This window comes from Mandrillus leucophaeus, unplaced genomic scaffold (assembly GCF_000951045.1).
Source record: "Mandrillus leucophaeus isolate KB7577 unplaced genomic scaffold, Mleu.le_1.0 Scaffold452, whole genome shotgun sequence".
Classification (NCBI taxonomy): Eukaryota; Metazoa; Chordata; class Mammalia; order Primates; family Cercopithecidae; genus Mandrillus; species Mandrillus leucophaeus.
The window spans coordinates 1007102-1030422 of NW_012104832.1; the positions used below are offsets into that span (position 1 = coordinate 1007102).

Sequence of the window (23321 nt, forward strand, 5' to 3'; positions counted from 1 at the left end):
AATTCTACAATTAAGAAATAATAGGTCAGCATCCAATTCTATGGAATTGTCTCTCTTAGCCTAAATCTGTAGATTAGATTCAGGGGGGTCATGAACTCCATATAATTGGATGTCCAAATCTGGGATTCCCTTAATTTTTCTGAGGAATGGGTAACTAACTAGCTATCAGCAGATTTTTGAGAATGTATACAACAGCCCTCCTACCCAGCCCCCCTACCTATTCCAATTGATGAACATCTGTGGGACTTGGAAATTTTGACCGTAAGAGCTTTGGTCCACAAAATTGGTAGTACAGAAAATTAACTCTAGGAGTCACAAAATGACAAAACATGTCTAATACCTTAAAAGTTAGAAATAAGTTTTGCAACATTATAATTTCATTCTGTGTAATTAAATGAATAAAAATCTACCTACAATACCTGGAAAATATTAAAATTCTGCAATGTTATTCAGAATATTTTATTTTAAACTACAAATTAGCACAGCTAATTTGAATATTTAAATTTCTTTAAGCACTGTAAATTGAATACATTTTTTCTTAATGATACAGTTTTTCTTTTCTTAAAAATCCTAGGCATATTCGGACTTAATTCAAATGGGTCGTCTAAAACCAGACAATACAGATGTGGAGCCATTTGTGGTAGATGGACGCGTATATCTTGCAGAAGTCTCCAATGGTCTTAAAAAGCATTATTATTGGACATCAACTTCTGGAGAATCTTATGACCATTCATCTAATGCAGGTTTTGCTCTTGTTCCAGTAGGTCAGCAGCCATGAAAAAGTAGCTCTAAAATAATTTTCATACATTTGTCTTATTATTTCACAGAGGTTAATATTCTATAGCCTATTTGTTTTCTTTTATAAATTAAAACAGGTTACTTTTTTCAAATGTGTAAAAGATAATAACTTTGTATAACTGTCTATTGTGAAAAACTGAGTAGGGTAATTTTTTAAAAGAAATTTTACAATATAAACTAAAGTTTTAACCCTGGAGAAAGAGGCCAAGGAACTAGACTAAATTTCTTTTTATAATGAAAATATAACCAAGTAGTGAAATAGCATGCAAGTAAAGGTCATTATAGGTATCTAACTGAAAGTTATTAAGTAGTATTAATAAAAAGGTTTGTGATAGCAAATTACCAGTGACTTTCAAAGGGTTTCAAAGTTCAGAAGTTGAAAAAGTATTCTACCTATCCTATTTACGTGTTACAGACAGGTATTAATAACAATTTCATAAATACAGGCAAATATATATAAACATATACATACCCCTTTCCCAAGTCAGTGCTGCTAGCTTCTCCCACCCTCCTCTCATAGATAACCACTATCCTGATTTCTAATACCAAAGAGTAGTTTTGCCTGTTCTTGACCTTTATATAAATGGAAGCATACAGTATACACTCTTTTTGTGTCTGACTTCTTTTGTTCAACATTATATTAGTATGATTCATTTATGTTGTTTAATGTAGCAGTAGTCTGTTCACTTTTCATTGCTTTGTAGTATTGCTCACATGCTGGGTACTAGGCAGTCTACTAGATTCTGGAAAGAGTTTGATTTCCCAGGCTACGGTCTCTTCCTGTGTGCTACAGAAGGGACCCACAAGTTCCCATATTCCCCCAAAGGGAGATTCAGAAGATGGCTGAAGGGAAAGCAAGTAGGCTTACCTTGAGCTCACAGTGGGGTGCAGGTGGTAAACCTATAATCTGACCTAGACTGCTGCCTGAGGCAGAGCTGCAGTTGACAGGGCCCCAGAGAGTTTTCCAAATCCAAGAGAACTGAGATGAAGTCAGTTCAGCAAAGGACAACTAGGCTCTGACTAGACTAGGAAAGACTCGGTGTCTTATTTTATAAGCTGCTGCCTGCCACAACAGAGGTCAGTATAATGCCCAGAGAATGGAAGGGCTCAAGAAAGACTCTGTCTATCCTGATGGCCACCGTCTTGTAAGATATGTCTGGACACCATTTTAGCGAGACAAAGGCCAGAAATAAAACAGCATTTCTCCAAAAGATTAAGCATTACCTGTAAATCCCTTAAGATATTATAAATTCTATCCCCTTTATATCAGACTAGGTTTTAAACTGGCTAAAAGTAAAAGTTAATTTTTTCCAGACTCACCACTGGGTATGGGCTCAAGAGGAAGGACATATAAGTTCCATAGGAAAACTCTCATTTCCTCTGCACATCTAAATTATAAAGAGCAAATCTGCAATCATATTGTATGTATTGTTTCATTTTTCTCTTAGCAATCATCCTTTAAGACCCAGCTCAAAGACTGCTCCATCTTACACTGTTGCAGATCATATTATACTCATCATTTTACAATGTTTCAAATTTGAAAGCAAAAAATAAAGCAGTATGTGCTTTTCACATATTTGGGAAAATAACGATGATTTGTCTTAAATGCTGTCCTTTTCAAACTTTTCTATAGTATTACTTATTTATTATGTCTTCTTAATATCTACTACAACCATATCCATCTGGTTTCTGCTCCCAGTGTTATACTGTACCTGCCTTCTAAAGGATCATCATGCTCCAATTATCCAACCCAATGTTGTCTCAGATTTACATCCTACTTCTCTGTACCATGTGACTGTTACAAAGCCACTTTTGCCTCTGAAAAATGTGTCCCACCTTGGTTTTCTTCCTTTCTGTTATCACTTTCCATCTTCTTTTCCATCTATGCTCATCCTTTAAATGAATTTTCCCCCAAATTCTGTCCTCATCTTTTTTTCTCCGATACCATCTCCCAGGGCTGCCTTAATCATTTCTATAACTTATTAGCTGCAAGATCTGTATCTCTAGCTTTAATTTGTCCTGGTTCAGGCCCCATTTCCAACCACTACCAGAAATTTCATGCATATCTCACCACCAATCAAATTCAGTACATCAAAATTGCTTCCCTTCTCTAAACATGCTCCTTGACTTATCTTGATGTCAGTGGTATCACTATCTTCTCAATCACCAAGGATCAAAGCTTAGGTGTCCAATTTGGGGCTGCCTGATTACAAGGAAAAGAGAGTGACTCAGCCTGTGTAAGAAAAAGGGGATTTAACATAAGGATACAACAGCCATAATCAATGGCATCCAGGGGCAGAAAATGAATCATGGCTGCATCACCTCAGTAGGTTGCAAAGCCAGAAAGTAAGGCCACTCTTCTGATCTCTTTAGGGCAGTCTCCTGGCTCAGCAAACCTGTTTCATTCCCTAGTTTTGCTCTATAGATCAGGTTTCTCTGCTTACTCATCATTTCCTTTAGACTTTAGCTTGCTTCACTGACTTCGAGGCCAGTTCTGAAATGATCTTTTCATTTATAGGTATATCATTACCTGATTGTTTCAGAATTTCATAGCTCAAACTTGTCAGAAAGAATCTTAACAGCTCAGTCTGGCCTATGAATTGTTTTTCCCTGGTGAAGTGTTTTGTTGCTGTGGTCACAAGTATGGAATCATGTTTTACATAAGTGGCTGTCTAATCCCCGCCCTCCAGCACGCAACTGTGGTTGGCATGTGAGAACATGGGTTACAAACCTGGCTATCTAATCTCACTCCTTCAGCACAGACTATGGGTAGAGGACTATTTCAAGATGGTGTAGGTGTAGTACCGGAGATGCCTCTGACTTCTATCTCCTCTCCATTTAACACTTTCTCTCCATTCTGCCTAGTTCACTCTTCATCAGCTATGTGCAAATTCTTCCATCAGCCATCTCCTTGTTTGCCTATCCAGGTAAACAATGGCCGTTTCTCTGTCCATTCTACTCCTGATGACTGCTTAGCATTTCCTTTCTTGCCTTCCCCTACTATAATACTCAACATCCTGGCTTGTCTTATTGCAAGTTATATTTATGCTTGGCATCTCCATTTGACTGTAAACTTAAGAGTAGTTTATCATCTTTGCAGCTTTATGCATTCTGATTTGAATTTTTTCCCAGCATTTGAAACACTGGCCAGATACTGTTATCCAAATTTGTGGATGTTCACATCCATAGTGTTTATTTTAGTAAATTTTTCTTGAAATTAAATACTGTATTTACATGGTAATTATCTAATTTCTTAAACAAATACAGATGGTCCCCGACTTATGATTTCTTGACTTTACAATGTGTGAAACTAATACATATTCAGTATACTCCTTGACTTATGATAAACCCATAAGTCAAGGAGTCTCTGTACAGCAAACCTCTTGAATGAACGGAAGCACGAGTTGCAGAGGACAGAAGAGCAGACTATATTATTATCTCAAAAAGTTAATGCTGTAATAACTACGTATCAATATTGCCCATAAATAATAAGTAAAAATGTAGAATTTAAAGAATTTTACTTGATGGTATTTAAAGTTCTAGGAACTCGGGGGGAAGAGGGAGGGATAGCATTAGGAGGAATACCTAATGTAAATGATGAGTTAATGGGTGCAGCACAGCAACATGGCACAGGTATACATATGTAACAAACCTGCACGTTGTGCACATGTACCCTAGAACTTAAAGTATATATTAAAAAAAAAGTTCTAGGTACTCATATCTAGGTAAAATATTGAAAATTATATTCAAGAGCATCATTTTAAATTGCTTCCCAAAGGTAGAACATCAAGAAATGTTTAAGATAGTAGTTCATGGTTGGGCGCAGTGGCTCACGCCTATAATCCCAGCACTTTGGGAGGCCGAAGTGGGCAGATCACCTGAGGTCAGAAGTTCGAGACCAGCCTGGCCAACAGAGTGAAACCCTATCTCTAACAAAAATTAGCCAGGTGTGGTGGCACGTGCCTGTAGTACCAGCTACTCAGGAGGCTGAGGCAGAATTGCTTGAACCCAGGAGGCAGAGGCTACAGTCAGCTGAGATCACACCACTGCACTCCAGCCTGGGCAACAGAGTGAGACTCTACATGTTTGGTATACATTAAAATCACCTATGGGGCTTCTCCAGCATATATATGCCCCGGGAACTGTCTGATTCAATAAGTGGGGTGGACCTGGATACTGGTATTTCTTAAACATGTTTCTGATATGCATTAAATGTTAGAACTATTTAGAATACTTAAAAAAACTGGTACATGTACATTATTTCAACTACTCACTCGCACAATTTCTGTAGGACTGAAACACAGAAATAAACTACTGTTGGAATGGAACTTATAGAACCATTACCTTTCAAAAAAGGTCTTCTAGAAAATTTGTCTATCAAAATCATCCTGTGAAATTAAACATAAAACAAATGCCATTTAAAAACAGCAAAAAAACTTTTATATAATCTAGGGTTTCTTTTAAAACAGTCTAAAATCTAACATACAGTAGGCATGATCTGATACAAATACAAAACAAAATTAAATTCATTTAGAAAACAGTTTTTCAGTAAGATATTCACCTTCTAAAGACTTCCATAAAAATATGTAATACTTAAATAATTACTAATAGACCTTTCCCAAAACACTGCATTGTAACAAATATAAAGTTGGACTTAAAATGGTAGTTATGAGTGTCAGAATGATAACAGATACAACTAAATATATGCATATTATGATAAATAATAGCATAGCATTAAGAGAAGAATGCCAAAGAAGAGATACTGTCTTCAAGTTTTCTCTGCACATCATTCTGGAAGAGCAGAAAATGATGACAATTCAAGCCATGTCAATTTAAATAAAATTACTTTAGCTAAGAAGCAGAAAATGTGATCAAGAAAAGCTCAATCAATCTTAGCCACTTCAATCATATCAAATAATACTAAAAATAATAAATTTGAAGGCTAATCTATGCAAAAGAAAAATGCTAATTATACCAGAGGAAATTTGGCAACTATTGCCCTTATAGAATTATGACATCACTGTAGCAGTTTTTTGTTCATTAGATGCTTGGATTAATGAAGATATAAATAAATTAAACATAACCTCCCCATTTTAGCAAACTTCCTAAAGAGGCTGAGTCTTTTAATTTTCTTTAATTTCTTCACATTCCAATACAGTCCTATCACATTTAACCCAGAAGAGATTAGGTGAACATTCTAATGCTTTATGAATTTTATTTAAACCCACTATTTTAACTTAATACACATGCATAAATTTCTTAGATAAAATAATCAAATATTAAGTTTGTATCGTACAAAGGTGGTATTTCAAACTCTATTCAAATAAGTCAGTCCCATGTCCCACCAGTGGCAATTTATTATGAAAACAATGTATGTGCTGTGAAATGGTGAAGATCTCTACAGATTACAAGCATTAAGTATTTTTATTATGTCTTCTAATTGGTTCCTGTGACTTGGGTCCCAAGTAGAGAAAATTAATGAATTAAAGAAATCAACACCAATAAAAACCATATTAACTGTACTACAGGTGTAGTTTAAAAGCAGAAAACAAAAGTCACAGCATGGCAGAAATAATAAATGATGTCATCTCACACTGAAAAATAGCCTTGTGGGGGGGGAAAAAAGAATAAGAAAGAATGTCACCATGCTGTTTGATCGGCATTATAACAATTGACTTCACGGAACTGATAATTTCATATCCAAAGATCAGGCAGTGAAATAAATTAATATGTGGGAAAAGTGGCATGGGGATGAGTGGTGCAAATATCAGGATAATAACGAATTTTCTACATTCGAGTGGAAGGAGAAGTACCATTGTGAAACTACAACCACAACCAAAAGTTGTCGTTTAATTTATAAAATTAACAAACCCCAAACTTATAGAAAACTCAAATATAAAATATTTAAAATTGGCTTTCTGCTAACTCAAAATGTTTACTTATAATTGAGGTTAATTTCTTAACTCTTTATGCAATATAATGTACCAAATTTAGAAGCCAAGTGATTTCTAGTATGCATTAAGTTTATATCTAGAAAATTCTTTCTGGAATTTAATATTTATTTTAAAAGTGCATAACAGGCATAATAAGAGGCTTACCAAAATATTTCAAAACTCATGTACATTTTCCTCATCTCCAATATTTTAGAAACTGAATAAAACATAAACTGAATCAAATTCTGAAACTGTCTTTGACAAGATAAAAACACCAAATATCTACTTAAAATTCATTTTGAAAATAGAATCTCAGATAACTCAAACCAAAAGTACTGACCATTGGTTTTCTCCAGAATACTGAGTTCTAAATGAACAAAAATTTATACACACTTTTCTAGATTTTGAGAAACATTTGTTGTTTCATTAGAAAAGTTATTTCTAACAGAATATATTAATAGAGAAATAGCACAATTCTTATTCAGCACCTAAATTTTCACAAGCGGAAATAATGAAATTTTACTTTTTCTCCATAGTTTATGTATTGATCCGTGGGGCTGACAAATAGTAACACACTCTTGGGCTGATACTATCATGGATTTTGCTTAAATTCTGAGGGCAGGAAAATTTTAAAGTCCCACAGGTCAAAACTGAATCACATTAACTGGCTGATTTAGTAAATGAAGGGCAATTCTAAAATGCAAAATAAAAATGGAATTAAGGCAGCTTTAAAAGAAAATAAAACTCATCCACCCAAAATAGTGCTACATAATTCATTCCTTAAAAAGCTGTGTGGAGTATAGACATAAAAGCCAAAAATAAAAACAAACATTGCAGTTGTGATGCAGCATCAGGTGCTTTTACTTCAGTGAATGAAAAATAATGGTCACAACTCAAATGAATGGGAATTTAGTATGAATATATGCACCTTACCAGAGATGTTTGCTACCAATGACATCTTAGCAATTCCATATTCCTCACAAAGTCAGTATAACTGTTGTAAAAAAATTAATTGTGGTTCTGAATACCCATTCACAGTTGACCTCAACAATGTATCTGATGTAGGAGACTGAGTATCCGTGACAGGCAGAAGCATGTGATGGTCCTCAGTCCCAAGTGGAAGAGCTAATGGTAAAGTCATATCAGAAGGCTTCACATCCATAGTTTCTGATAAAGGACTTTTTTGTATGGAATCTTGTTCACTCAAAGTATGATCCTCTACACTGGAGTCTAGAGTTTTATCTGCACCTACAATGGAAGGAAAAAAAAATCTACATTATCTTTAAAAATAAGATAGACTAATGTACTTACCATTCCCAGAAATTACATTGCAACCTCAATACTTTTACTCAAGTGGTTTCTCTTTTGTAGATATGCCCTCCTCACTATCTATGTAAATTTAATCTGGGCCTCAAGGTTAAGTTCAAGCACTAACTCCATTAAAAAAAAATGGACTTGATTAAGAATGAAACAGGGTGAGCTGTTTTATCTGCTTAATCATACATTTGTCAATTTTCATATAGTCTTGTGGCATCTCTCTCTCTTATTACCATTTAACATTCTACTCAGGTATGCCTTGAATCCTCAACCAGACTGTAAATTCTTTGAGAATAAATGTCAAGTCATACTTCTTTAACTCCCTCAAAGTATTAAATAGTGATAAGAAATACTCTATTCATTCACTGAATGTTTTTAATAAGTTGTTCATATTATTCTGTGAGTTCAGAATAGTATGTATGACACTTTCATATATTTTCAGAGGTGAGAAATTCTGCTTTACTCAAGGGAACAATTAGCACACTGACTAAAGATGTACTTTTGCCTTCAAATTTTCCAATGGCTTTAACATGCTTCCGTTACTCTGAAGTGTTGACGTGATTTCGGTTTCACCATCCTTGTTAGGTAGACAAAACTGCTTTTGTAAAATTGTAATTATCTGTATTCTTCCCAAACTACTCTTCACTTCAACTAGTCAAGGTTTCCTTCTTGTCCCATTGACTCTTTACAATGTTCTCTGCCTGGAAGGAATTCTCTCGTCCCATCTCCATCTTTGAACTCTTCTCCATCCTTCAAATTCCCTAAAATTAAGTTTTTTTCTAGTACTTACCTCAGAAAAACAGTATCTTCTTTAGTACTTTTGTGTCAATTATGCCCTAAATTTTCCCTTGTAATTATTTATTTAGGTTTCTGTTCTCGCACACCAGGTTGTAAGTGCTTTGAGTACCAGAACTATGCCTTGTTTAACTTCATATTCCCTGAACGTACATTTTGCAGAAATCTAACAAGTGGTTAAATTAATGACTTACTGTAGTTTTCAAATGTTTCTAACTTAATACTTATGATGTTTAAGTATTTACACACCAGAAGTGCCTACTGTCATTTCTAATAATGACAGAATAAAATAGTAAGCACAGGGAAGCTTTTTCAAGAATTCATTTTAACCAACAGACCCAAGACTTGTTGTCTCGCTTTCCATTTTTATATATTATAGCAATGTAGGGTTACCTGTTTCCCTATTTCCTCTTAAACATTTCTGGACTAGTGTTCATGATAACACCCCCCCCCCCTTTTTTTTTTTTCATAATAACCGTAGTAAACCCTGAGTTATCCAGACTCCAGTATGGGATACAGTGACACATAGTTTGCTTATATGTTCCTTCATGCTTGGGACTGTTATTAAGTCAGGTTTTAAAAGGAGGAAATGTTTCAATTTTTTTTATAAGAGGCTCAATATGAAAAGAAATCCAAAATGAATGTTACTGTAAAAAAGCTACTTTCCTCATATGTATATACCTAGTTTTTGAAATAGACATTTAACTTAAACTGCTTAAATGTACATCTCATCTCAACATTTTAAGGAATAGAACTCATATAAGCACCAAATTAAAAAAAACAAAACAAAAAAACAAGCATTTACCAGAATGGACTTTTGTTTTGTGCTTCTTTAAATTTTTAATATCTGTGTAAGAATTTCCACATAATTCACAGATAAATGGTCTCTCTCCTGAAAAACAAATTAAAAAGTTTAAATTTCAATATTTTAAAAACTGCTAGCTAAGACAAAAATATCAATGTTTATGAACACAAGGCAAAAATTATTATAGTGTTTAAATTTGATTTCAAATTGTCACTTTAATCACCTGGTTATAGTATAGTGAAATGAAAGATTCTATACAACCTAGTCACTCCTTTATACAAAAAATCTGTATCTCAAGAAAAATTGAGCATTTTCATGAACAGAAAGGTACTTGCAAACTAAACCTACTCTTGTATTTCTATGAAACATTTCGTGAGTGTCAATTATATTCCAGACACTGGCTAAAAGATAAAGCTGGGGGAAAATAAGTGTAATAATCATAATTTCTGCTCTCAGGTACCTGACAAATTAGAAAATCCTTAAAAATACTGCCAACATGCTACAATATTACACTTCTTTGGAAATAAGAACTGTTCACTGCTTTATGGTGTAAACTAAAGCGTGTGCGAATATAAAGTCACCAAAAAGTTACTAAATCTCTATTAAGTACTCACATTATTCTAGGTAGGAATTATGAGGAGGAATTTTTAAAAAAAGAATGTTAAAACAGTATTCTTTCAAAGTGGCATTTTCCTTTCTTTTAAAATTTTTTACATTCAATATTTTCTTTATACAATTTACAAACTACTTTTTATGATAAACATGTCAAAATTAAAATTTGTTCCTAAAACTTGCATACTAAACACTGTTTAGTAAGAAAATCTGATGTTATCTTGGTATTACCTATTCCTTTTCATTTCTTGGTATATCTGTGCAATTTAATCCAAATCATTTAAAAACTATTGATTATCTGGCATATTTCTTGGAAAACCAACACAATTCTTTAACAAATTTAATTTATACTCCAAACAACTAAAAAAAAAAGAAAAAAGCAAATAAGTTGATATTTATACATTAAGATATTGCTATAGGTATAGTATGACTAAATACCATATAGTCCATAATGGCTTAAAAGTCAAGGTTTACATAAAAAGAAATTAAGAGAGAACAAAAAATAATACGTTCTCCCTAAACACAGACCTGTATGGGACCGAAAGTGTTTGTTGAGCTCTCCTGAGGAAATAAAACTTTTCCCACAAATACCACATATGTATGGTTTTTCACCTAGATGGAAAATAAAAGATAGCGAAGTGGTGTACTATACCAATATAATATTTATCAATTACAAATAATCTAAAGCTTTTCTGAAATATTATTTAAATTAAAACCTCTCTATATTGTACTTTAGAGGTATTTTCAGTGATCCAAGTAAATGAATATTAGTAATATTATTATATACTGTTCATAAGTTTTCATATATTAAAACTTTATTCCTAAAAATGTCCCTTCTAGTAGAGATGATTTGGGCATGGAATTTGATTTTTATATGATTAAGAACATGTCAATTCATAAACCCACATATTCTTGCTATCTACTATATTAATAAAGGAGAATAAAAGCATGTAGGGAAGTCTTTTAAAAATGTACCCTAAAAAAGCAGTTTGTTTCCAAACTGCTCTTTTGTGTCTGAATTACTTAATTTGAAAATCTCAGAATATCTGCGTAGGAAAGGTCCTAAGAAGTTAAAAAAATCCATGTTCAACCCAAACCCACTCCCCAACCCTAACTATAGAAGATGACCCTTCAGGAAGCTGAAAAGGTATTTTTAAAGTCACAAAATGCATCTCAATGCAAGTTTATATAATATCAAAATTATCTCACTGATTTTAATGTGTAAGTTATATAATTTATTTCACCCACCTTGTATTATTCTAGAAAATAAGTCAGCTTTTATATTTAACCAGTATGTGAAAATCATAAACAGCTCATAGAAGTACAAACAGATATCTAACTACAAAGTTTCCAATCTACTTCGCTAAAGGCCCAAGTCCCCTTCTTCTTTTATTTATAACTTTATTTTAAGCAGTCTCTCCCTGTCAAACTCACCTGTATGTTTTCGAGAATGAGTGATAAGAGAACTAGAGACAGCAAATGCCTTCCCACAGGTATCACATACATAAGGCTTTTCTCCAGTATGCCTACGGACATGATAGGTCAGTGTGCTGGCTTGAGCAAATCTCTGTCCACACCTATCACAGACATATGGCTTCTCTCCACTATGCTTCCTGTTAGTAAATAAATATAAAGTTAAGTAAGTAAAACAATTTGGAGATCAGTCTATATAGCAAGAATTCATGAAATTTTTTACACATTTTATTTCATGTCATCTTAACAGGCCAAGACTATGTATTTAAAATCAGTAGTTGTTTCAGTGTAAACACTGCCAAAAACAAATATTTATTATCAAAACATTAGTTCTGAGATCAATTCAAAAAGTTTTTCCATGATCTTCATATGGTTGTCAGTGGGCCCCTAATACTGCAGGCAATTATTTCCACGAGTCTAGTCACTCTTTGACTTGTGAAAACTCTCTCCTCAAACCATCAGCATCTCCTCACCCATTGTTATTCTCAGGTGACACCCCCTGCTTCCTATTTCACTGAGAAAAATTCATATAACATGAGGGTGACAGTTCATCTGAATCCATCAATTCCAATATGTATACTTGAGATCCTACTTAATGATATCACTTCTGCAATTTCCCCAATCCCACATCATCCATGTTTCTCACTCCATTGGATTATGGTATACAAATATACTGATATCGCCCATATTAAAAAACAAAAACAAAAACAAACAAAAAACCAAACACCCTTGACCTTACTTGCTCCTCCTTTCTCTGATCCCCTTTACCAAAACCTTGAGACTCCAAGTATTCTACTTCCATTTCTTCTCTACTAGCCTCTACTAATGATGCTTTTGTCAAGAGCACTGCTGACTTCCCACTTCGCTAAATCCAGTCTTCATCTTCCTATCACAGAATTTTACAACTGACCACTCCCAACCGGAATAACTTCCTTCACTTAGGATTCCAGGGCAGCCCACTTTCCTGGTTTTCCTCCTCTACTGGCTGCTCCTTCCTAGTTAAGTCTGCTGTTTCTCACCCATCTCTCAGAACCATAAAGTTAGAGTGCCTCAGGACCATCTTTTGATTTCTTCTATCCACATTCACCTTCTTGGTGACCTTAGCCAGGGTTATAGCTTTAAATACTGTCATATGCTAATGACTGCCAAACTGGTATCTTCACCTTAAACCAGACCCCTGAACTGCAGACTTAGATAACCAATTATCTATTGTACATCTCTGTTCAGAAGTGTAAGTCATCTCAAATTTAACATGCTCATAACTGTAATCGTAAATTCCTGCACTTCCACTTAAACTGTTCTACCCACAAACCTTCTCTATCTCAGTTAATGGCAACTCCATCTTTATAGGGGTTCAGGCCCAAAACCTCAGAATCATCTTTGACTCTCTTCCAGACTTCACATACAATCAATCTGTCTGCAAATTCTGTTATTTCTAACTTTAAAATATATCCAGAATCTACTACTACTTATTTCTTTCACTGCTGCCACCCTGGCCTGAACCACCATCACCCTTGCTTGGCTTTTATCTATAGATTCCTGTTTACCCCGATTCCACTCTTATAATCCTATACCAGCCAGAATGATCCTCTTAGGTTGCATTCTGGACCATTCTGATCTTATTTCTGGATCAGTCTGACCTTATTTCCTAGTAGTCCCCCGACCCCGCTTATTTCCTATCAACTACTATGGCTTCCTTGTGGTTCCTTGAATGTGTTAATACCGTTTGGTGGAGCCACAATTAAAATTCTACTGTCCTGAATTCTAATATAATAGTCTATTCATAAGACTATGGTGATTAAGAGACTAAAAGATCAAACAACTCATTTGGTTTTTTACCTTGCATGAATCTTGAGATTGCTAGAAGTTGCGAACTGTAAGTTGCATACATCACATTTATAGGGTTTTTCTTCACCATGATGCATGCGACTATGGAAGACTAGCTGACATTTCTGAGCAAATCCTTTATCACACAATTCACATTTGTATGGCTTCTCACCTAAAGGACAATAAAATTTATATTTAGAAGAAAATAGTGTTTTGGTTGCATAAGTCATATAAGATTTCATCAACAGTACTAGCTTTGTTATTAAGAAAATGTTAACTGGTGGAATTGAAAACAAATACAATATTTTCCAGACCATTGAAAACACCAGTAGAATTAGAAGAAATTAGTGTTTCTGAATTCAAAATGAGAGAAGTACATACAGCATTTAAAAGAGTACGAATCTAGGGCCAGGCTCGGTGGCTCACGCCTGTAATCCCAGCACTTTGGGAGGCTGAGGCAGGCAGATCATGAGGTCAGGAGATCGAGACCATCCTGGCTAACATGGTGAAACCCAGTCTCTACTAAAAATATCAAAAAATTAGCTGAGCGTGGTGGCAGGCACCTGTAGTCCCAGCTACTCTGGAGGCTGAGGCAGGAGAATGGTGTGAACTCAGGAGGCGGAGCTTGCAGTGAGCCGAGATCTCACCACTGCGCTCCAGCCTGGGCAACAGAGTGAGACTGTCTCAAAAAAAAAAATAAATAAATAAAATAAATAAATTAATTAAAAAGTACGAATCTAAATGTACCAATGGATGTTCATACTTTACAACCAGAGGACATGCAAAATAAAGGCAACTGTAGAAGCTGAGGGAACACTGTATGTGTAATTCCAATGAACATGTTCAGAAGTCAACAAAGTCTAGAAAGTATGTAATAAGTGCTGGCAATATCTGAAAATTGGCCTGAATTGTAATTACATTTTCTCTTTATCAGTTTTAATGTCTTTGTCTCTGTTAAATACTTGGTAAGCTAAATCAACATGCTTATTTGGAGGGAAAATGGTATAAGGAGTTGATGCAATAGGGCTTAAACAGCCATTAAATACTTGGCTACAATTACAAACAAATTTTCAACAGTTTAACACTGTTAAATACTTTGATGAATAGAAAAATATACCAACTTCTGATCACAAGTAGTGTGTGCTAAGTACTCTCTATAAAAATACACTATTTTAGTCACAGTATAAAAATAATTATATCTCCCCATACACCCGTCTCACCTGTATGAGTTCTTACATGCGTTTTCAGCTGGTTACATTGGGTAAATGCCTTTCCACATAAGTGGCAGACGTAAGGTTTAACTCCTTTGTGTATTCTCATGTGCCTTCTCAAACTGCTGGCTTCTGAAAATACTTTCCCACATGTGTTACACATTGGCTTGGCCTTGGAATACCTCTGATCCAGCTCTTCCCCAGAGTTCTCTGCCTCATAAGGACTCTTGACACTGGCTATATTAGACATAGAGTGTTCTTTCAGAGCACAGTTTGGCTGTGATTTTCCACGTTTCCGTTTCACTGTAACAGTCTGCACAATATCTTGTGCTGGAAAAGTATTTTCCACAACTGATGTCAACTCGAGTTCTGAATTATCATTTATTTGTGCAACTTGTTCTACTACAGGTGTGGACAGTTTATTTGCATCTAGGAATAATTCAACAGATGCATTCTCTAAGATGTCACTGGGATATTGCACTGTTTTATTCTGCCCTGTTTTCGGGGAGTTGAAAGGCTTCTTCTTCTTTTTTGTTTGAGATGACTTTTTTGCTAACGCCCCTTGTTTAGGATTTGCCTGAACTGAATCTGTAGATACTTCTGATTTCTCTCGATTATTATAATCTCGCAGAGTAAGAAGACAAGTCTGTTGATTCAATTCAACGTTTCCAGTAATACTACATATCTCTGTAGAAGAAGGATTAGCAATAAAAGCAAAATCTTCCATCTTTATTTTGCATTTAGTGACCACCTCTTCCACTTTGAGATAGTCAGCAGCCTGATGAATTTCTTTAACATTCCAACTGTAAGGAAACAAGGCTACATGACAATATTCTGATCAAAGAAAAACTTTCTGAAACAGAGCTGCATATATACTTCAATGTATTTTAAAGACCTAATGAAGCAGAATGCTGAAAAAGACATCACTAAGAGAAAAATATATTTATAAATGCATTCAGAATAATGTTTAGGTGAAAATCTCCAATTTTACAGAACTTCAAGAGATGAAAGATAATGGCTATTCACAGCTGTCAGTGAACCACTGCAGAAAAATTAAATGTTAAATTTTCTGGCTTTAAAAAACAAAAACAAAAAACCCTAGAACACAAAAATAGCTGATGGCAACTCACTACCTCTTCCATTCATCCTGAGATCTCTTCAGATAGCAACCAACTTTTCTGGATTGGCAAGAGGCAAAAAGAGGCAAAGTCTAATGACACTTGTTTCCTACTATTTTCTCCTGCTCCCCTGTGAGGGACTTTAATTATGTTTGCCAAACTTTGCTGTGTGTGCGAATAACCCAGGAATCTTGTTAAATATAGATTCAAATTCAGTAAGTCTGTGATGGGGCCTGAGATTCTGCATTTCTTTTTTCTGTTTTGAGATGGGGCATTCCTCTGTTACCCAAGCGGGAGTGCACTGGTATAATGATAACTTACTGCAGCCTTGAACTCCTCGGCTCAAGTGATTCTCCCGCTTCAGCTTCCCAAGTAAGTGGGACCACAAGCATGTGCTACCACGCCTGTCTATTTTTTTTTTTTGTAGAGGCAGGGTCTCGCTATGCTGCCCAGGCTGGTCTCGAACTCCTGGCCTCAAATGATCCTCCCACCTTGGGCTCCCAAAATGCTAGGATTAATTTGGGCTCCCAAAGTGTGAGCCACCAGCCCTGCCTGCATTTCTTAATACACTCCCTGGTGATGCCGATGTTGCTAAGAGGAACCCACTTAGAGGAACAAGGTTTTAGAATGTTAAACTCTCTCTAGCAACCCTCTCAACCTTTTTTGCTGATACTCAACCCAAATTAGCTGGAGTGTTTGTGATACGAGAATTACAAAGAAAGACTTAAGCAACCGTGTTCAATATTGTAGTCAAATGTTTACTAAGCATCTACCATGTGTGGTACTAAGATATTAATAAATAAATAGTCTCTGCCCTTCAGAAGTTCACAATGTGGTGAAAGGTTGTTTGATTAATCTAGCACTGGCTCTGGCATTACTAGCTGACTTAATTAGGGTAAGTCAGCATCTTTGGGGGGTTCAACTTTCTTAGCTGTAAAATTAGAGCTGAGTTGGTATTAACACTAAAAATATGACTGTTATAAGTATCTGAGGATGGAAACACACACACACCCCTTACTCTCAAATAATCTTCCTACTTGATTTTTCCCCTAAATACGGTTTATCTTTTGGAAGATGATCTCTTTCTCTCTTTGTTGTAAGTATAAGCCAGAAAAGGGTTTTAATCATAGCTGACAATGTAAATATAGTGCTGGTGACACTATTTTTTTTAAAGGACTAAAATTTGAAATAAAAAATAACTAGTGTCATGAACCTCTAAGATCTCTAAAAGTATCCTACAGTATCTACAAATCTCTACCCATGTTCTCATCATCTTCTAATTAAACTTGCTTTGCCTCAAGTGCCACCTGTATGTTTCCCCTTATTTAATTTAGCGTCACAACAGCTTTTTAAAAATTGTCTTTTGGGCTGGGCCACTAAAAAAGATCTTTTGGTCTCCAATTGTGTTTACTGCTCCATAAAATGAACTGCCAAACAGATAACAAGGTCAGGTAGCCTTTAAGACCAATATAAGTTAGCAGGAAGTCATATATTAATTGTTCAAGGCCGGGTGCAGTCACTTACACCTGTAATCCCAGCACTTTGGCAAGCCAAGGTGGGCGAATCACCTGAGGTCAGGGGTTGGAGACCAGCCTGGCCAACATGGTAAAACCCCATCTCTACAAAAATACAAAAATTAGCCAGGCATGATGGTGGGTGCCTGTAATTCCAGCTACTTGGGAGGCTGAGGCAGGAGAATCCCTTGAACCTGGGAGGTGGAGGTTGCAGTGAACCAAGATCGTGCCATTGCACTCCAGCCTGGGCGACAGAGACCCTGTCTCAAAAAAAAAAAAAAGTTCAACATTGAAATGGTAATTCATACAAACTATTTCATAGACGGCTATAATCTCAGTCACAGTTAAGAGCACCAATCAACATTTACTTCTAACAGATTTGCTTTTGTTTACAAGTATTAGATAACATCTTGTGAACAGTCATTGAAGGTGATTTAATTACATATTGCCAGGTATATGCCAAAATGCTTTATAAGATTATCCTCAGGACATGCCTATGAAATCTATTATAATCCTCATTTTACATACAAGTGAAAAATCAGAAGTCCAAAGAAATAAAGTAACTTGTCCAAGAGCACAGAATGTTAGAATGAAGATTTGACCAAGGTAATGTGGCCCCTGAGCCAACTAATTCTATTATTCTACCTGTTTTCTTAATCACTAAGTTGTAAGCCTTTCTATTTTGGTATAAATCCTCTCTTGCATTTCTAGCTGAACTCGAGGAATTAGCTCCCCAGTCCCCAGGAAAGATACGTACCAAAAGAGACTGAACAAAACACCTGGCTGTTCTTCACATTGGTTCTTTGCATGGAGTCTCAAAGAAAAGTGCTCTATTGTGTATTCAAATGAAGATTTTTTTTTTTTGCATAGTTAATTGAGAAAGGGAAACTATTAAATTGAAGGCCAGTCAAAATTCACACGCTCTTTTCCCTTAATCAACTTATCAAGAACTCACTTGAAGATTTCATTATGCCAAAATTTAAAAATAATTCCAAAATAGCATGAAAGTTTACTTTTCTCTCCCTCCCCTCCCCACAGTGGATACTTCTTGCACAAGAATGTTTCCTTGTCAAAAGGATTAATGAGCACCCTGATTCTAGATTTTTAAATAAGTATCTTTCCATGATAAGCTGCAATATAAAAGGGAGGGAAAGATTTTGCTTACTGTATACATGCACATCTCTACCGAGATCTGGAAAAGAATGAATTAATATATATCAAAAGGTTAACAGGGGTTATCAGTAGGTAGCAGAATTTCAGGTGTTTCATTTTTCTTTTTTCTAATTTTTCTCCAAGAAACGTGGAATTAAAGGGGGAGGAGAGGGTAAAGAAGAAAAATAAAGAAATTAATGTTCACAGGGAAGTGAATAAGGATCAAGTAAAACCTTATTTAGCCACAAGGTAGTTCTTACCATCTCATTTTGACAGATGGGGAAACTGAGGCCCAGAGAGATTGCATCATGCTCAAGGAGACATAGCAACTGACAGGAAAGATCTAATTCCAAAGCCTATAATCTACCTATGTCAGAAGATTATGAACAGTCTACTCATGTTCCCACTTTCATAGGAGAGGCAGAAATAAGACAGGAGTAATTTAATCAGTTTCTCTTTGCTTTTATTCCCTCCACCTTTTCCCCTACAATCAGTAAATGTATTGATATTAATCTAATTATATGGTTCATTATATAGGGGAGACACACAGTGCCTGCAATATCAGATTCCTCAGAACCCACTTTTTGTTAATGCAGTGACAATAGTAAGCATCTTAGAGAAGCATTCTAGCATCTTTGACCTTACTTCAGTATTAGTACTGGTAGGTTAATAGAGATAACAGGAGTCAGAATGAGGGAGAGAGACCAGAGGAATACAAGGACCAAAAAGCAATGGGAAACTGGAAGTCACTTAGAATTTTTTGTGTTTGCAGCCTGGCGAACATGGTAAAACCCTGTCTCTACCAAAAAAAAAAAAAAAATACAAAAATTAGCCAGGTGTGCACGCCTGTAGTCCCAGCTACTAGGGAGGCTGAGGTGGGAGAATCGCTTGAACCTGGGAGGCAGAGGTTGCAGTGAGCAGAGATTGCGCCACTGCACTCCAGCTTGGGTGACAGTGAGTCCGTCTCAAAAATAAAATAAAATAAATTCATTGTGTTTAATGTTCAAGTTTACGTAAGTGAAATCACAGGCTCTGTTTCAGTAGATGAACGTGTCAGAAATCTTACTGTTTATTATCTGTGGTTTCTGTGCTTATGAAATATTGCCTGCTCATCCTAAATCAGTGATACTGATTTCTTTATAAAAACAAACATTTTATGCACAAAATAGTTGAAGAATTTGAGTTCAGAGAATGAAGGGAAAAAACACAAAGCTACTTTTGCTGTGAAGACTACTGACTAGTTTTTATAACTGGAAATAAAATGTGTACTTTACCTGTCAAGATTTAAAGTTCCTGTGTATATAAACTCCAACAGTTTCTGAAATCCATCAGCCTTCACCTGACTCTGATCAAGAAAGACATTATTCTCAGAAGTGCTTCTGTAGATCGCACCAAAATACTCACTAAAGGAGGCCAGCACATTCCTATGAGCTTTAAACTGGAATTCCCCAATCACTATGGTGCAGTCACAAAGAAAACCTGCTTCCCGCTGTTTGTTCAGTCTCTCTAAAAGGTGCTCACAGTGGTGCGAATACTGCATTTTGATATCAGAATGGAATTCTACCCTTGATCTAAAAGACAAAAAGAAATAGTAAATCAGTAACCGTAAGTTTCATCAACGTTCAGTGAGGGAAGGGACAGAGGCCATAACTTTAACAATTTTAGCCCCCCTTGAAAATCCTTATCAAACATATATGGTTAAGAATGAAGGGATGGGTGCCTTTCTATCTTTGGTTTCCTTGACCAACTAACACAATCCTTTGGACATATCACTAAGTGACGGTGAATGGCAACCCTTCTACCACCTGAAAAAAGCACCGCAAAACTTGACGCCTTCACATCAGTTGAACCCTCAGATTTTCAAGCTCAGTGGACATACTTATGTTACAAAAAAATTTTTTAAGCCACTAAGACATGATCTCTTGGGACTGATAGGGGCAGAACAGTACGAGTTTTTAAAAACTGCTCTCAAGTCACCAAAACCTGTTAGTTTCCCCAGTGCAGTTTCTCCAAAACGCGAGGTGGCTGCCCATAGAGCCGGGAATGCGCCGGGCCACGGCTTGCTGTCAAAGGTTCTATCACTCGCGCCGAGGAGACCACACCTTCTCCCTTCCCACTCTCTCTACGCCAGGCGGCATCCGAGAGTGACAACCAAAGCCAGTCCCTCCTCGGCTTCTGCCGCCCTGCCCTCTGCCCAGCTCCCACTCCCGCGAAATGCCACAGCAGAGGTTGTGGCCCAGGCCACCCCGGGGCTGCCTAACCCAACCAAGCCTTCCACCTGCGCCCGGACCCGTGCGGGAACTCCAAGGAGCCTGCCCTCCGATGGCCGAGGTTCTGGAGAGACCGGGAATGGCGGGCCGGGGGTGAAGTAGGAACTCACCGATAGCAACCCAAGTGGGGGAACACAGTTTCTTCACTCTGTCTCCGCCATCTTGGGAGGACGTCACCGCGACACGCTCCGCCCCTCCCTTCCTTCCACGGTGGCGTCATGTCCGGCTCTGTCATCCCGTGGCCGTGCGGGAGGCTCTGGGGCGGTGGGGATCCAGCGCCGGCCAGGGCGGGACAGGATGGCCCACAGAGACCCACTCCCCAGTATGCCAGGGGTCCCTCGAAGCAGCAGGCGTCATGGATACGAGAGCTGAGGGCTCGCTAGCTCGCAGCGCTCCGCCTGTCTTCCTCATCGCGAGCATTCTGGTGTCGGCAGTCAGCGTCTGGCGCTCTGCCGGGGCTCTGCGCCGAGGCCCGGCAGCACTGCGCCGCGGGCCTCTCTCCTGAAGCCAGCTGCGCACTGGATACGGGAGCTTGTAGTTGCTTGTCTTCTCCCATCATCCTCCCCTTTCTCGGGGCCCCCACCGGTGGAAACTGCTGCATGTATACTCGGATCTCTGCCATGGGGGATTTTTTAGCTGAGACTCGGCACCCCTTTCCCGCTTACGAACCTGAAAACTCTTGGCACCCCCTGGTTTTTTTGTGCCCCAGCCAACTGTGGCTCAGCTTCCAAGATGCCCTTACCTGGTGACAGAAGTCTGGGATGCACGAAAGCGGAGCAGCTGGGCACAGTGGGCATGCGCAACATTAGAGGAAGGTGGGCTTTATACCGGAAAAGGTTTTCCTGCGTCTGGAGTAGAAGATTTTTAATACGATTATTTACATATACTTCAGACGAAAAACCAAGTGACATAATACAAAAACGCTCAGGAGGCGACAGGACTAACCACTTTTACACTTTGATCTTTCCTTCTAGGCTGTACAGTATTCTTTATGTATTAGCTGGTGAGTCAAATTCATTTTTTAAAACCCGGGGCACGTGTTCCACGTGGCAAGGCTTCCATAAAAACATTTGGTGAACGAATAAAGTAACATAAAAACTTACAGTTCAAACTCTCGAATTGCTATCAAGAGCATGTCTTTTGAAAGACCGATACATATTAATCTCATGCTAACCTCAAAAAAAAAAGTGATCTCACGCTTTCTTTCAAGCAAAGAAAACAACGTCTTTTGAGCTGTTTCCGCCCGGTTTCGAACCGGGGACCTTTCGCGTGTTAGGCGAACGTGATAACCACTACACTACGGAAACGCGCCGCACGGTTTTTGTTGTGGAGTCCTTGATATATATATATGTCAATTCGCAATTCCAAGTGAAAAATGATCTATGCCCAATTGATGGAGCGAAACCGTTTCAAAAGCTTGAATCTGCATGCACTTTCTTCCAAAGCGCCTGGGTATCGCGGTAGAAACCAGGCACTCCCGAGTTGCCCTTCCTTTGGGTGCACTTTTTTTTTTTTTTTTTTTGTCTCCTGGGAAAGAAGGTTTTATTATACATCCTTTCCGCAGGTTGAGCTGCTCAGACTCCGGGGCGAAGCAGGCAACTTTCGTTATTCAGCCGCGAAAAAGCCATCCTTTCAGCTGCTGGTGGAAGGACGTGTAAAATTACTTTTGAATTTCCTCCTTTTGCTTATAAAGACCAAGCAGAAGTTCTAAATTGACTGCGTGTTTTAAAATTCTCTACAGGGTATGCAGAATCAGACACCAAGATGCGTTTACTGACATGCAATGTACTTTTAAATTTTTCCAAACTTGAATTTCCTATGACCTGAGAAACTTCACTTTTCTTCCAAAAAGGCGGGCACGTCCTTCGGTCTAAAAATCAAGAGTAGGGAATGAGGCTTGCAGATTACACCAGAAGGATATAATTCGAATTAATATAATTCGAGGAACTACTATTTTGTTTTAATTGCGTATATTTTGCTTGGAAATCACAGGAAGAAACACAACAAAGCATTGCCCAGTGTACAGAAAAAATAACAAACGTACTTAAAACTCATTTAAATTCTAGCATTTTTCTCCTTATTTTAGAAGTTTAACGTTTCAGAAGCAGACACTGCCTCCCTTCCTGCGACAACTTTCCCCTTTTAAGTCTCATTTTCCCCCAGTTTCAAGGGCGAATTCTAGAACTCCCCGGAACCGCCACCAGTTAAGCAGAATTCAGTGGCTTTGGAAAATAAAACTGCTTTTATAGCTCTTCTGGGTATTTGAGAAATGCACTTGTTAAGTGTTAGAGTTGAATCTTTTGATGGGAAAGTCGGGTTTTCCTCATACTAGGATTCCGGGATTCCAGGGGTTGGGGTGGCCCAGTTCCTGCGAGAAGCAATAGCGGGCGGTGACATGAGGAGCACAGTGCGTCCAGCGAGTCCTTGCGCCTGGGGGCCTCCCGAACCCCCGCCTGCGCCCCAGGACTCGGGCCTCACTGGGCCGTGCCGGGGCCT

The 23321-nt window shown here is 37.4% G+C and overlaps 3 protein-coding genes and 1 non-coding gene across 4 annotated transcripts in view; 2 read left to right on the plus strand and 2 right to left on the minus strand.

Moving 5' to 3' along the window:
• The window catches only part of LRRC34 (leucine rich repeat containing 34), a 29872-nt gene extending 28938 nt beyond the window's left edge, over positions 1–934 (plus strand). Inside the window, exon 10 of the mRNA XM_011994353.1 lies at positions 575–934. Within this exon, the coding sequence (XP_011849743.1) occupies positions 575–778 (204 nt within the window). The 3' untranslated portion in view covers positions 779–934. The remainder of the gene's footprint in view (positions 1–574) is intronic.
• Positions 935–5996: 5062 nt separating this feature from the next.
• On the minus strand, positions 5997–21569 carry MYNN (myoneurin). Its single transcript, XM_011994344.1, has 8 exons — positions 20936–21569; positions 19830–20126; positions 14781–15574; positions 13573–13732; positions 11695–11873; positions 10789–10872; positions 9649–9735; positions 5997–7979 (listed from the first exon to the last, which is right to left on the minus strand). The coding sequence occupies exons 1-8, from the start codon at positions 21058–21060 to the stop codon at positions 7717–7719; spliced, it is 1989 nt and encodes a 662-aa protein (XP_011849734.1). The 5' UTR covers positions 21061–21569; the 3' UTR covers positions 5997–7716.
• Positions 21558–23321, plus strand: part of ACTRT3 (actin-related protein T3) — a 4134-nt gene continuing 2370 nt past the window's right edge. Inside the window, exons 1-3 of the mRNA XM_011994354.1 lie at positions 21558–21671; positions 22390–22479; positions 23158–23309. Of these exons, the coding sequence (XP_011849744.1) occupies positions 21558–21671; positions 22390–22479; positions 23158–23309 (356 nt within the window). The remainder of the gene's footprint in view (positions 21672–22389; positions 22480–23157; positions 23310–23321) is intronic.
• On the minus strand, positions 22060–22132 carry TRNAV-AAC. Its single transcript has one exon. It is a non-coding gene; the product is annotated as a tRNA-Val (tRNA).